Raw genomic sequence first — 15,304 nt, forward strand, 5'->3', positions numbered from 1 at the left:
TGCAAGCCTTTATCTTTAATCATAGAATGGTGGCAACCCAGAAAGAGGCCATTCAGCCTGTTGTGACTGTGCTGGTGACGTGCATCTAGTCTGATGGAAAGCTCAGCAATTTCCACTTTTGTTCTGTACATTAATATTTACGTGCAGGTCCTATGATTTTTCTTTGTTTTTTAATCTTTGCCTATTCAATAATTTTAGTGCTTTGTTTACTTAATGTTTTAGTAACTTGGTTCTTGCAGTGTAGAATTTAGTTGTCATTTTATGGGTTTTCTGACCTGGCAGTCTTATTTTCTCATCCATTTAATTTACTTTTTCTTTGAACTGCAATGGGGGAACAGTTTGGAAATATTTTAGATTAATTTGTGGATCAGTTGTTTGAAGGTTGCAAGAAGACATATAACTTTATAAATGGGACACCTATTTTTCATTCATGGGATGTGAGCATTGCTGACAAGGCTAGTATTTAATACTCATCCTTAATTGCCCTTGAGATCCACCTGCTTGAACTGCTGCAAACTTGGGAGAGGTTGGGGGTTGGTGCGGGGGGCTGCGGGGAAATGTGAGGAAGAACTTTAAACACAGCGAGTGGTAAATAACCTGGAACCCACTGCCAACAATGCTAGTGGAAGCAGAGACAATGAACGAATTGAAAAGGAAATTGGACGGGCACTTGAGGAACCTAAACTTGCAGGGTTATGGGGATTGCGTCGAGGAATGGAAGTGACTGGACTGCGCTACAGAGAGCTAGCATGGATTCAGTGGGCTGAGTGGTCTCCTTTGCCATCATGATCGCTCAATACCTTAAATCTGTCTCCCTTAGTCTTTGCATCATTTGTTGGGAACAGTTTTACTTTGACTACCTTATCTAAACCTGTCATAGTCTTCTGTACCTCTATCAAATCTCCCTTCAATCTCCCTTGTTCCAGTGAGAACAACCCAGCTTCTACAACCTAAACTCGTAACTAAAATTCCTTATCCCTGGAACCATTCTGGTAAATCTGCTCAGCACCCCGTCAAGGACACATTGTAAAATGTTTTCTGAGAGGAGATTGGCAAGAGGGCTATTTATGTTGAATTCTGTGGTACAGAAAACATTTTGTCGCAATGGCCATCAATCTTACGTGAAGGAACCTTTCTTTTGCGTTCAGTCTGGATTACCAACCTTTAAATAATATGCAATTGTTTTTTCCTCTGATAACCAAGAGTACCTCTAAAATGCATTTTTCCCCAAGTTGTGGACTGGTTTACTGGCATGGATTTAAATGCTGTACAGGGAAGGCAAGGGGAAGTAATCTATTTTAGAACCTAGAACCTGTGGCAGCTTGTGTTCCTGGTCTTCTAAATCACAAAATAGTCAGGAATTGTGTCAGTGATTTTCCATGTGGTAAGGTTCTGGTTTCAACTGGGATATTGTGGCTGGAGGCTGTGGGGGCACAGAGAATTTAAGAGGCCAAATCCATCCATGCTGCACTTGTGCATTTAATAGTGAGCTGAGAGCAACATATGCAGAAGGCTGAAATAAAGTATGTTGCATTATTGTAATTTGTCCTGTCTGTGAGCTCTTGTGTAAAATAAAAGGCTAGACTTATAGACTTGACTGTCGCATGGGGCATCTTGACAATGCAATTCATAATGCGTATTGAGAGAACTTAGCTAATCCTCATCCTTCTCTTCGTCTCTCTAAAAGTTGCAGTATGTGAAAGGTTTGTTGTTCCACGGGCTGCTAAGAAAGGAGTGAAGGAGGTAATGGTAGAAAATTTGATTGTTAGCAAAAGAGGCAGGCATTTCTGTAGCCGAAAACATGACTCCAGGGTGGCACGTTACCTTCCTGGTGCAGGGTCAAGGATGTCATTGAGAAGCTGCAGAACAACCTGAGGTGGGAGGGAGGCCATTGTCCATGGGACTCTCAAATCTAGACATCCCCTAGATGGCAAAGAGCATACAGAGTAAGCTAAGGCAAAGAAAAAGCTTATGTCAGATGCCAAAAGCTCAGTACTGTAGAAAACCCAGGGAAGTATCATAAGTGAAGTGGTGAAATTAAAAAGGAAATTGGGGAAGCAGAGAGGGCATCAAAACATAATTGCAAATAAAATCGAAGATAACCCAAAGACGTTTTATAAATACATAAAGAATAGGGCCAATTAGAGACCAAAAAGGTAACTTGTGTGTGGAGGCAAAGACATGAGTATAGTTCTTAATAAATACTTTGCATCTGTTTTCACAAAAGAAGGGGAATGAAGCGAACATTGTAGTTGAGACGAGGAATGTGAACTATTGGATTAATAAACATAGTGAAGGAAGAAATATTAAGGTGTCTAGCATCCTTGAAAGTGGATAAATCACTAGGCTTGGAAGAAAATATATCCCAGGCTGCTAAAGGAAGAAATACTGGAAGTTGTGACCATCATTTTACAATCCTGTCTGACTGCAGGCATGGTACTGGAGGACCACTGACATTGTACCGTTGTTTAAAAAGGAGGAATTACAGGCCAGTCAGCTTAATTTCAATGGTGGGCAAATTATTGGAAAAAATTCTGAACATATGTATCATATTTTACAACGGCATGGATTAATCAAGGACAGTCAGCATGGATTTGCCAAGGGAAGATCATGTCTGACTAACTTGATCTAATTTTTGAGGAGGTAATGGTGGAGGGTTGGGGTGGGGGGATGTCAATGAGGGTAGTCCATTTGATGTAGTCTGCATGGATTTTAGCAATGTTTTTGACAAGGTCCCACATGGCAGACTGATCAGAAAATTAAAAACTCGTGGGATCAAAGGAAAAGTGGCAAGTTTGATTCAAAATTGGCTCAGTGACACTGAACAAAGAGATATAGCAGACTGGTGTTTTTGTGACTGGAAGACTGTCCCCGAGGGGTTCCTCAGGTCTCAGTACTATCCCTTGCTGTGTGTTATATATTAGTGATTTCAGCATAAATATTGAACTTAGGAACTAGGAGCAGGAGTAAGCAATTTCGGCTTCAACTCCAATTTCCTGCCCTCTACCCATAACCTTTCAACCCGTTACTAATTAAAAAGCTGTCTACCTCCTCCTTAAATTTATTCATCTTCCTGACATCTGCTGCACTCTGAGGTAGTGAATTCCACAGATTCACGACCCTTTGAGAAAAGTAATCCCTTCTCATCTCTAATTTAAATCTACCACCCCTGAGCCTAAAACTATGGCCTCTCGTTCTAGAATGCCCCACAAGGAGAAACATCTGCTCCACATCTACTTTGTCTATCCCCTTTAGCATCTTATATATCTCCTCTCGTCCTTCTAAACTGTAGCAAATATAGGCCTAAATTGCTCAATCTCTCCTCATAGGACAAGCCCCACATCTCTGGAATCTAGTGAACCTCCTCTGAACTGCCTCCAATGCAACTACAAACTTCCTCAAGTAAGGGGACCAAAACTGTGCACAGTACTCCAGTTGCGGTCTCACCAATGCTTTGTACAGATGCGGTCTCAGCAATGCCTTGTACAGTTGCAACAACACTTCCCTATTTTTATACTCCATTCCTTTAGCAATAAATGCCAAAATTCCATTTGCCTTCCTTATTACCTGCTGTACTGCATACTAGCTTTCAGCAATTCATGCACGAGGATACACAGATCCCTCTACACTGAAGCGTTCTGAAGTTTCTCTCCATATTGGGTGCATGATTAAGAAGTCTGTAGATAAGAAAATTTGTTATGTGTTTGATTGTTGTTATGACGCAGCTGATGGTAAGGGTTTTCCCAGAGGGAAGCTTAAAACAATTCATAATCTATTTTTGCAATTTGTATGTTTCGAGATGCAGGCTTTGGATTCAGTAGTAGTACCATCAGCCCTCGAGATTTTTTACATAAAACTAAAACATTTATTAATTTAATAACAAACACATACACGTCCACAAATTACTACCATAATAACCTTTAAACCCCAAATCGCCAAATTATTCACTCCCAGATAAATCTTCACCAAGGCAACAATAACCTATAGACTTTAAGCAGACATTTGACCTTACAAATTCAAAATGAGGTTCCTTGCAGACAGTTGTAGGCATACAAGCTGGTTAGATCTTAAATGCTTCCTCTTACACACACAAACTCCTTTCTATTTATATCTAGCTTCCCCTCTGAATGTAAGTTTTCCATTGTATTACTAGGTTTTTTAATTTCACCTCTTCTAACAATAACACCCTTTGATTCCATCAATTTTATTAGTAAGCTGAAAAAGATAAACACGTTGCTTGGCGTCTTCTAGCTAGGTGCAAGATTTCACCCCCAGCCTTGATTGGTTTATTCAACAAGTGCAAATGTACCCCCTTGACACCTATGTTCCTAAACTTCCCCATGTTTATCTAATTACCATTTCAAACCTCCTCCTTTCTATACGTCAGAGCACCCAGACTAGTTGGCATGAATCCAATTAAGACACCCACACAGACAGACACCACTAAAGTATTTTAAAAAATAATTTCCAATAATATTATAGACGTTAATCTCTTCATGACATAGTGAGGAAGGAAACTAGGCTGCAGGAAGTTAGCAATGGACAGGTCAGGTGGACAGAAAAGTGGCAAATGGGATTCAATCCAGAGAAATGTGAGGTAAGGCATTTTGGGGAGGACACACAAGGCAAGGGATATATAATAAAGGTTGGTTTCTGCAAAGCGTAGAGGAACAAAGAGACCTTGGAGTGTATGTCCTTTGATCCTAGATGATAGCAAGACTGACATGAATAAGGTGATCAAAAAAGCATACAGAATGCTTTCCTTTATTAGCTGAAGTCTAGAGTATAAAGCAGAACGGTTGTGTTAGAACTGTATAAAACACTAATTAGATTGCAACTAGAGAACTATTCACAGCATTACATGAAGGCTATGGTTGCATTACAAAGGAGATTTATGAAGAATAGCCAGGAAGGAGAATTTTAGCTATGAAGAAATATTAAATAGGCTCAATTTGTTTTCTTTGGAACAGATGAGGTTGAGGGGGTTTAATTGAAGTGTATCACATTGAGGGGTCTAGATAGTGTGGATAGAGGGGACCTCTATCTGTTAGTAGAAAAGTCAATGTCCAGGCGATATAGATTTAAAGTAATTGGTAGAAGAGCTGGAGACAAATTGAGAAATGTTTTCACCCAGATGGTGGTGGTGGGGGATCTGGAACTCACTGCCTGAAAGGGTAGCAGAAACCCTTATCACATTTTTTAAAAATGGATATGCATTTGAGGTGCTATAACCTGCAGGGCTGCGGACCAAGTGCTGGAAGGTGGAATTAGACTGGACTCTCTTTCTATAAGTCTCTTTCAACCAGCACAGTCTCAGTGGTCTGAATGACCTCCTTTTGCACTGTAAATCTTTTTATGTTTGTATGAAATTTTCATGGTTCTGCCTTTATATAAATTTAGGAGGAATGTTAAGGCATTGGAGAGGGTGCAGAAAATATCTTCTAAGATAATAGCATGCATGAGACTGTTAGGTTATGAGGAGAGACCAGAAAAATAGGAACTCTTTTCAATGTAACATGGAAGGTTGTAGAGCAATCTGATAGAGATATTCAAAATCCAGAAAGGTTTTGATGAGCTTATTGGAAAATAATTGTTTCCACTTGTCATTAACTAGAAGGAATAGATTTAAGATCATCAAAAGAATAAAGGGAGTGCAGTTTTTTTTGTCCAGATGGTCATTGGAGCAATGAATGCTCTACTAGAAATGATGATGGAAAATCAATTGATAATAGCTTTTAAAAGGCAAGCGAACATATAATTGAATTTCTTTAAAGGGCATGAGACTGAGTAGGTAGCTCTTTCAGAGACCTGGCACAGGTGCACTGGGCTGAATGCTTTTACCTATGCTGTAAGGTTTATAAGAATTCTTTGAAACTTTTTCACACTTTAACCTAATTGCTAAGTTTATATTCTTATTACAGGATGATTTTGCCCACAATCGAGAATTTATAACATTGGTAGTTTACCAGACTGGAGGAAAGAAGGTTTACTATCCAAGTAAGTATGACCTTTATGGAAATGGCAGACCTATAAGATTTTAGAGGAGCTCTGGGAATGTTAAAATGAAGCCAGTGCATAAAACTTAAGAATGTTTTTTTTTAAACCATTCTGATGGCATATAGAAAGGGAATAAATCACTACAAAAAGTAATGTAGCAAGTCCAAGAACGAGGAATTCTGAAGTAACTTAAAACCAAAGCAGAAATATTTTAAGGTCCAGCGAAATAAACTGTATTGCTGAAAAAAAAGAGACTTTTTTGTCGAAGCTTTTCATCTTGCACTCATCAGGGTAATTCACAAGAAAATACCGATGTCAGGGGAAACAACATATTTATACCGTATGAGAAGAGAGTGCTGATGGGTTGGCAAGTGGACTCTGATTGGTAGAGGCATTGCCATGGAGAATGCATCAATTGATTGTGACTGACAGTTAACTGCTGCTAAGTATTGGTTGAAATTTAAACCAGACAGCTTGACACTGGTCAAGATATTGCCCAAGGAATGAACCAGCAAATGGATGTCACCTATTTTGGTTAGCTGCAACATATGCAATGTGTGTGCTTGTCCTTTCTGTCTCCAAAGAACAGAGCCCTGTGTATTAATATATGTAACTTCCAGTACACGCAAATGCATCAAACTGCAAGCCTGACTGACTATATTAAATTGGACACTATAAGGAATGTGATTTGTACAGAAGTGAGTGGAGAAGTTCAGTGAATGATGAACAAGGAGGCCTTATAGAATTATGGACTATAAATAGTGAAAAGGATCCCAAAGTATTTTTGTACTTGTTGATCTCTCATGATGCCATGCCAGATCAAGTCTGAGCAAGCGGGATTAAAAATGAATAGTGGAAATCCAATCGGGTTCATTTAACTTGTACTATGAGCATAGACTTATAGGACACAAATATGAAATCCACAAGCCTCGAGCAAATTTGAGATTTAAAGAAATGTCATTCCACAGGTTTGTAGAAATGTGAAATGGAATTTTTGATAAATCTGTTTATGGTAGATCAACTAATTCATTTTATTTTTTTTAAATAGGCCTTTTGGGTTAGGAATTAAATTAAGGGCTGGGATTAGAAATTGATTTAGAGTTGATCACAGTTTTGTAGGCAAATGTCACAGCCAATTTGTGCACAGCCAGGTTCCATAAACGACCGGATAATCTGAATGTAAATCTCTACTGCAACAACCGTATTTATAAAACAACTTTTAACATAGTAAAATGTCTCAAAGGGTTTAGCAGGAGCATTATCAAACAAAATTTGACACCAAGCCAAATAAGGTATTAGGGTAAGTGATTAAAAACTTGGTCAAAAAGGTTAGGTTTTTAAGGAGCATCTTAAAGGAGAGTAAAGAGCCGAATTGGCTTAGCGGAGGAATTCCAGAGTTTGAAGGCTAAGCTGCTGAAGGAGTGACCGCCGTTAATGGTGCAAAGGGAATACAGGATGCACAAGAGACCAGATTTATTCGATCTTTGTAGGAATGGAAGAAGTTATAGAATTATGAGGGAGTGAGATTATGGAGGAATATGAAGACAAACGAAAATTTTGGAATGGAGGCGTTGTGGTTCAGGACCCAGTGTAGATCAGCAAGCATAGAGATTATGGATGAATGGGATTTGATACAAGTTCAAATATTTGCTGTAGACTTTTGGATGAGTTTAGCTTTATGGAGGGTACAAGATGGTAAGCCAGTCAAGTGGGCATTGGGATAGTTAAGTCTATAGGTAACAAAAGCAGGCTGGAGACAGAAGCTGCTATGGAGGTGAAAGTAGACAGTCTTTTTGATGGAGGGAATATGGGTTCGGGATCTGATAAAGGTCAAATCACTGCAAGTTTGGGAGCAGTCATCCTTTGCCTGAGATAATGGCCAGGGAGGAGGATGGAATCAGTGGCTAGGAAACAGACTTTGTGGGAGGTCCCACAGACCTCTACCTCCAGAATTATGTCTCTTTACCATGTTAGTTAACAAATTAATCAGATATTGTGAAATGTTTGTGGTACCATTTAATGTTATTGTAATTTCCTGACTGTTATATGGACCCTATTGTTGAACTACTAGTCAGTTCAGGGTTTGGTAAATGGGTGATATCAGACCTTTTATGTAGCATATTTTCTTCTTGTATGTAGAGCAGTCACACAAGTAAATAGTCTGTTATTCAACAATGTTTTTGGACTGGTGAAAGTCAAAGATTTTGCAGAAAACCAATTTTGGTGCAAAGCAACTGCATTTAGTGTTGTGGTCAATTTGCTCTCAACATTCTGCTGCTGGCGTTAAAAATCTGGTCAGGCCTCCAGCTTATGTAGCTGAAGAAAGGCAATGAAGTGATTAGCAATGCTTAGAGGTATCTGAGAGCTGTACATGTGCCAGAAATCCTACAGTAACAGAGCAAGTGTATGTTTGAACCATAAATGCTGAGATGTGAAAATCTTTGATCTGCACACATGTTAATCTTTGTAATAAATCTGCATCACACTGCTGTCAGTATTAAAAATATAATGAGATTTTAATATGCTGGGCTAACCATAGAAGTAACAATTAGGTAGTGAAAGGTTGCTGCCTCCTTGTCACCTCCTTTCCTGATTGCACATTAAATTTGTCCTTCATTCTGTCTCTCTAGATCTCCTTCAATATGACCGCTCCAGGGATACATATTTGCATTAAAGTGTCTCTATATTAGAACCAGATTGCCACCTATTACAATGCCCTACATACTCCAAGCATGTATGACTGTTATTTTCTGAATGGTGTTACTAAATGAAGATTAAGACTATGGTGTTACTAATTAAAGATTAAAACTATAATTGCTGTCAGTTATGAGTCTGTACCAGATAAATTCAAAGCTATTCTTGGGTTGCATATGCTGAATTCTTAGCCTAGTTTGGTAGATTTAATTTCAGATATTATATTTAATTATAGGCGATCCTGCACCATACATTGATGGAATTCGAATAAACAGCCCACATTACCTGACAAAGATCAAGTTGACCACGCCAGGCACAAATACGTTTACCTTAGTGGTGTCTCAATATGAGAAGCAGAACACCATCCATTACACGCTCAGGGTACGTAGGGTATTGCATCGCTTTCGCTTTCTCACTACCAACTGTAGGTTAAAACTATTATTTTAGTCAAATTATATACTCTGCCCAATGTGTCCAGACTGGTTCCTACCCAAGTGGCTGCGCTTCAAAGCTCTTCTGTATGAAGTTTCTTTTTTTCAGGGTTCCTGAAAGACATGGTGAAATACTAAACAATTCGATTTCTTCCTTCCTACCTATCTGCCGAACAGGTTTGTCATTTGGCCCTTACTATATAGCTGACTGATTCTAGGCCCTGGTAGGAATGAGTTGAGTCAAAGTTGGAAGCATGAGATCTGTACACTGAGTCATTGGAATCAGGTGGGTGTTGTAGGGAGGGAGAGTGATTAGAAAAATACGTGTGACTGGAAGAAACTGGCAGGGCTAGAGACGAGGGGCAGTAGTGTAGTAGGAAACCAGGAAAACAATACTTGCATGTTTGTAGCATCATTCACAACCTCAAGACATCCCAAGGTGCTTTACAGCCAATTAACTACTTCTGAAGTGTAGTCACTGTTATAATGTAGCAATCACAGCAGCCAATTAGTAAACAGCATTGTGGTAATGAGCAGATAATCTATTTTATTGGTTTTGGTTGCCAGGTAATGCTTAGGGCACCTGGAAAAGCTCCCTGCTTTTCTTCAAAATAGCAAGAACTTTTAAGTCCACCTGAGAAGACAGACCGGCCCTTGTTTCAGTGTCTCACCTGAAAGACAGCACCGCCAACAGTGCAACTCTCCCTCAGTAGTGATTTGAACTGTCAGAATAGATTTATGTGCTCAAGTCGCTGGAATGGTACCTGAATGCACAACCTGAGTCAAAAATGCTATCCGGGCACAGAGTTACAAGTGCCAAGGTAGAAAATTGTGGTTTGGAACAGCAGCCAGTGGATATGAGGTAACCCTGCATCAAAGAAAGGGGAGAGGGTGAAAGGGTTGCTTGAGAAAAAAGTTGCTTGGCCCTTTCCCACTTGCTGTCAGGACTCACATGTCATTAATGTAAGGGACCAGGTAGTGACAGGACCCTAACAGGAAATCGATACATTCTGGAGAGAAGAAAAACAAATTGAGGAAAAATATGATTTAAAAACAATAAACCGCGACTAAAATTGAAAAATGCTGCTGAATAGTTTCCTTATAAATTATGATTTGCTAGTCTGTCACTTCTGTGGGATATTGAGTATCTCTAAGCTGTGTAGTTTATTTTGCTCATCTCTGATCTACTGGCACAAATTAACAGAAAATATGTTGATCAGTCATAGGATTTTTTTTCTTTCTAACAGGTATACGCTATGTGCAAATACACATTTTCAAAGATCCCATTTCCATACACGCACTATAAGAGGGTGAGTCTTTCTGGCTTACAAATGTCAGATTAAAATTGTATGTGTATCTGTTGATATTTTCATGGGGTTGCTGGGATTAGGAGTAGAGCTGATATATTTTTTAAGTAGTGTGTGTCCTGGTATGGATTGGAATGGTGCAAGATAGTTGTCAAAAAAAGTTAACTCCATAAATCTCCAATCAACTAAAGGAGATCTGAGGCGCAGCAATACGAGCTGTCAGTCTAACCCAAAGTCACCGATCTAACACACAATGCAGCCTGGCACTCAATCTTCAGGCTTGTGAAGGGTACCATGAATTCATGGGGTCGTTGCAAGTTGCAGTGTGTCTTCCCAAACAGAGATGGATGTTTTCCATTGGCTGACTTTTTCCATTTGATAATTTTCCTTCAAAGTTGATGAAGAACCTTCATTAAGTTAAGCCAGTAAAGGCAGTTCTTGATTATCAAAAGGGAATAGAGGGGCAGCTCTTAAGAGTCATACAACTCAATATGTTAACTCTGTTTCTCTCTCCACAGGCGCTGCTAGACCTGCTGAGTTTTTCTAGCATTTTCTGTTTTTGTAATAGAGTGGCACTGCTGTCCATAATTAAAATGAGAACATTTCTATGATTCCATGAAAACACTTGGATTCCACAGCATAGAAACTTCTTGCCAAACAGGAGGCGGCCATTCAGCCCATGGTGCCTGTGCCAGCTCTTTGAAGGAGCTTTTCAACCTAGTCCTTTCCCCCACTTAGAATTTTAGCAGTTCACCAACGTCCAGAAGATGAAGATAGATGACTGTTTTGGATATAATGCTTTGTTCAAACACAACTACTCTCATTAAGTCTGTGAAAGGCAGCATATTATTTCTCAGTAAATAACCATCCTTGTCACATCAAGGATGTAACCCTTAATGTTCTGTGGATGAGTTTGCTCGCCTGGTTGCATTTTTCCAGTTACTGCACTAGGAGTTGGCTACTGCACGTGGCAATCATAATATTAGGAATTGACTGTTCAATCTAGTTGCCCCTAAATTTCATGGGGTAAATGTTTTCATGGAACTTTATCCTCAAAATAACATCCTGCCTATTCTACGTATTCCAAGTGTGTTTACAGCACAACTGATATATCAGGAATGTAATTCTGTTCTTTATCATTAATGGCAGTCACCTTGAATCACTTAAGTCACATAAGATTGACTTCTTAATAATTGGACACACTTCTATATTTTTTGTTAGAATGCAGATTATGGTTGTCTAATAGAAGTATTTAAGATTGTGACAAGATGGGAGATGGTAGAGAGAAGCAGGCTATTTCCAGTAGAACAAAAGACTATAAATAGAAGATTTAGAACAGAATGAAAGAGAAACTTTTCACATGAGAAATTGAGGCTATGGAATTTACTTTACAGGGTTGATGTTTGAGGCAAAAATTGTCAGCATTCAAGATTAGATTGTATAGGTAGATGTAAAAGGGGATGAAGGGATATGGGAACAGGGTGGGTAAATGTGATTGGAACTATTAGCATGGATAGAGAGTAAATGCCAACACAGATGGGTTGAGCGAATGGCGCGTTTCCGTGTTGTAACTACTATCTATTTCATTATTGATGCAAGGTTCTGTGCATTTTGAAACTGCTGTAATTTCGGCTGCAACATTACGTCCTGCCATTACAGATGGTTCACTGCTGATACTCAAATAATTTCAGGTGATGTTTCTGTCTGTTCACTCAGTCCCGCAGTTTAAAAATGGAAGAGTCCTTGATATAGCAGAACCATCAGGGATGAAAGAGTTTTGTTGATTTGATTTTCATTACCTGTTACAAGAGTGGCAAATGCTGAAATGTCTCTTCTGGAATTTCCATGGCTTGCATTATCAAAGCTTTTCTGTGTGTGTGATTGTGCCAGGTAAATGGTCAGTGGAAAGGTCAGAGTGCAGGAGGATGTGGGAATTACAGAGACAGCTACAAGAAGAATCCAGTGTATCAAATCACTGTCGAGAAAATTGGGCCATTGCTGATCGAACTGCGTGGGCCCAGGTTGGTAAAGAATCAAAATAACCTTGGGTTCAGGAATAACTATTTGGTTTCTTTGTTTATTTTTGATCACAATAGGAGCTGCACCTTTTTAATATAAATATATATATATAAAGATTGAGACACTCTGCTTTTATTTTCAAGGTTGAAAATATCAAATATTGCAATATATACTACATAGAAATTGCAGCCCTTATCCTTCCACCCTACTTCATCTAACTCTATCAGCATATCCTTCTATCCCCTTTTTCCCTGATGTACTTATCAAGCTTCCTCTTAAATACATCTATGCTATTCACCTCAACTATGCATTGTTTTGTTTTATTTGCTCATGGTATGTGGGGGTCACTGGCTAGTCCAGCATTTATTGCCCATCCCTAAATGGCCTTGAGAAGGCTGTGGTGAGCTGTCTTCTTGAACTCCTGAAGTCTACGTGGTAGCAGATTCACATTCTGACCATTGTGTTGTTTCTCCCGTATGCCTTATTGAATTTATTAGTGACTTATTTATTTATTAGTGGGAGAGAGTGACTATCTTTTATTTATGACGTGTAGTTTTGGATTCTCCCATGAGTAGAAACATTTGGCCGAATCTCCCAAAGACCAGAGTACAACTGAAGAAGTACGTCAGGATCCTGCAGGAGTCCTGCCATGCAGACCTATGTGGGAATTGCCCAGGAAGTTTAAACTTCCAATGGGCAATTCCCCTGCTTCCAGGGACCCTCCACAAATTCCCCAATACTGACCTAGAGTCGGACACTTGGGATGGTTCCACAGGACTGAACTTACCCAGGAAACATTAGACACTTTAAAACCTAGCCTAACAGCTGGGTAATTCCACAACTGACCCGAATACCCCCCAACCACCAAACTATCCCCTCAATCTGACCAGACCACCCACCTGCCTGCATACCCACCCGCCCATTCACTCATCCATTCACTAACATTCAAATACTGGACCTTTAAACTTGCCATACAGCAGCTAGTACCATAAAAAGAGGATGTCTCCTGTCTTGTGACTCTACTCTGTTCCGACGGAATTCCCTGAGGAACGCTGTGCTACACATTCCTGTATCAGCCAAGATTGGAGATCCCGGAAGAAATGCGCAGCAATGTTGAGTTAGGAATCTTTGAGCGCAGCAGCAATCCGTTCATCATGGCCACCACTGCTTGGAAGGGTTGGGTTATTTTCTCCATCTACTGTATCAAGCCTCATAATTTTAAATATCTTTATTAGGTTATTCTTCAGTGTTTTCTAGAAAAGATCCCCGTTCTGTTCGGTCTTTATGATTTTTTTGTTGTGTAAACGTAAATCTGGCACTTTCCTCGATATCCCTGCACCTTTTCAAAGAAAATTCTTTGTTGTAGTGAAGCTTATCATATTTTCATCACACACTGTTTCCTGGCTGCACTTTATAAACCTTGCAACTCAGAACGTGGAAAACACTTTGAGGCGTGACTGTGCTTGTTTTCCTCAGTATGTTCTCTCTCTGCTCTCCATAAACCTCTTATCAAAATGGTAATACTTTAATTTCAAAACAAAAAGTAATGAAATATAAGTAAAGTTAGGAGAGGATCATATCCTGTCAGGTACATGGGTCTCCTAATGCTGTGTAAGTGCAATTTGGGAAGCTGGGAAGGTGTACCCCATGTGCAAGACGTTATGTGTTATAGATATGTTACAAAGATCAAAAGTTACAAATCAATGAGGAAGATCATTTTGAGCAACCTTAAGGAATCCAGAAAGAGCCTAAAGCCTCCCATTGCCCTATCTCATTATTTCTTGAGTGATTCCATAGTTTTTGCCTCTGCTGCTGTTTTTGGGAGTCCATCCCAAATGTTGACTCTTGTCTGCATGAGGAGGAATTTCTTATCAGTCTTAAAATTATGCAGTTTCCTGAATTATCCCACTGTAAAAAAAATTATCCTGGTTTAACCTTTTCCATTCCCTTAACCATCTTATATTCCTCCATGTCCCAACACTATATATTGGGTAACTTTTTTCCCCTCTAACCATGTTTGTGGAAGTCCCTCCCTCCCAGTCCCAAGTAGTAGTGGTTGAATGAGGAGCTCACTGTGCTGGGAAGTTGAACCTGTGTAATGACAACAACAACTTGCATTTATATTACATCTTTAAAATAGTAAGATGTCCCACAGTGCTTCACAGGAGCATTATCAGACTATTAAACACCAAGCCAAATAAGGAGATATTATAACAAATGACAAAAAGCTTGATCAAAGGTAGGTTTGAAAGGAGCATCTTAATAGAGATGGGGTAGGTGAAGAGGCAGAGAGGTTTAGGGAAGGAATTGGAGCTTAGGGATTAGCCAGCTAAAGACACCGCTGCCAATTCTGGGGTAAAGGAAGTGATGGATGCACAAAAAGCCAGAATTGGAGGAATTCAGAATTTCTGGAAGATCTTGTAGGGTTATAGGAGTTTACAGTGATAGAAAGGGATGAAGCAATGGATGCATTTGAAACAGAAGGATGAGAATTTTTAAGTCAAGGTGTTAGGTGGACCAGGAGTAACTGTAGTTCAGCAAGCACAAGAGTAATGGGTGAATAGGACTTGGTGCGAGTTACGATACTCTAATGGCACACTGCATCAGGTACCAACTGAGATTACAAATAATCAAATGCATTATTTTCTTGAAGCTTATGTTATTTAATCAATTTCCCTCTCTTTAAAGGCAATACAGTGTTGGATTTGAAATGGTAACTGTCTCAACAGTGGGAGACACTGAATTCCATAAAAAGCCCAGTGGAGATTACAGGTATTGCTGTGTTCTCTTTGTGTGGTCCCCATTGATGGAATTTGTCCTCATTGATGCTACAAATATGTTTTAAAAAAAATAAAG

The 15,304-nt window shown here is 39.4% G+C and overlaps 1 protein-coding gene across 1 annotated transcript in view; it reads left to right on the top strand.

The window, feature by feature from the left end:
* Positions 1 to 15,304, top strand: part of capn7 (calpain 7) — a 39,709-nt gene that overhangs the window by 21,594 nt on the left and 2,811 nt on the right. The window contains exons 16-20 of the mRNA XM_041184207.1: positions 5,922 to 5,997; positions 8,927 to 9,072; positions 10,370 to 10,432; positions 12,320 to 12,450; positions 15,137 to 15,220. Coding sequence (XP_041040141.1) covers positions 5,922 to 5,997; positions 8,927 to 9,072; positions 10,370 to 10,432; positions 12,320 to 12,450; positions 15,137 to 15,220 — 500 coding nt within the window. The remainder of the gene's footprint in view (positions 1 to 5,921; positions 5,998 to 8,926; positions 9,073 to 10,369; positions 10,433 to 12,319; positions 12,451 to 15,136; positions 15,221 to 15,304) is intronic.

Source organism: Carcharodon carcharias, chromosome 3 (genome assembly GCF_017639515.1).
Source record: "Carcharodon carcharias isolate sCarCar2 chromosome 3, sCarCar2.pri, whole genome shotgun sequence".
In the NCBI taxonomy this organism is placed as follows: Eukaryota; Metazoa; Chordata; class Chondrichthyes; order Lamniformes; family Lamnidae; genus Carcharodon; species Carcharodon carcharias.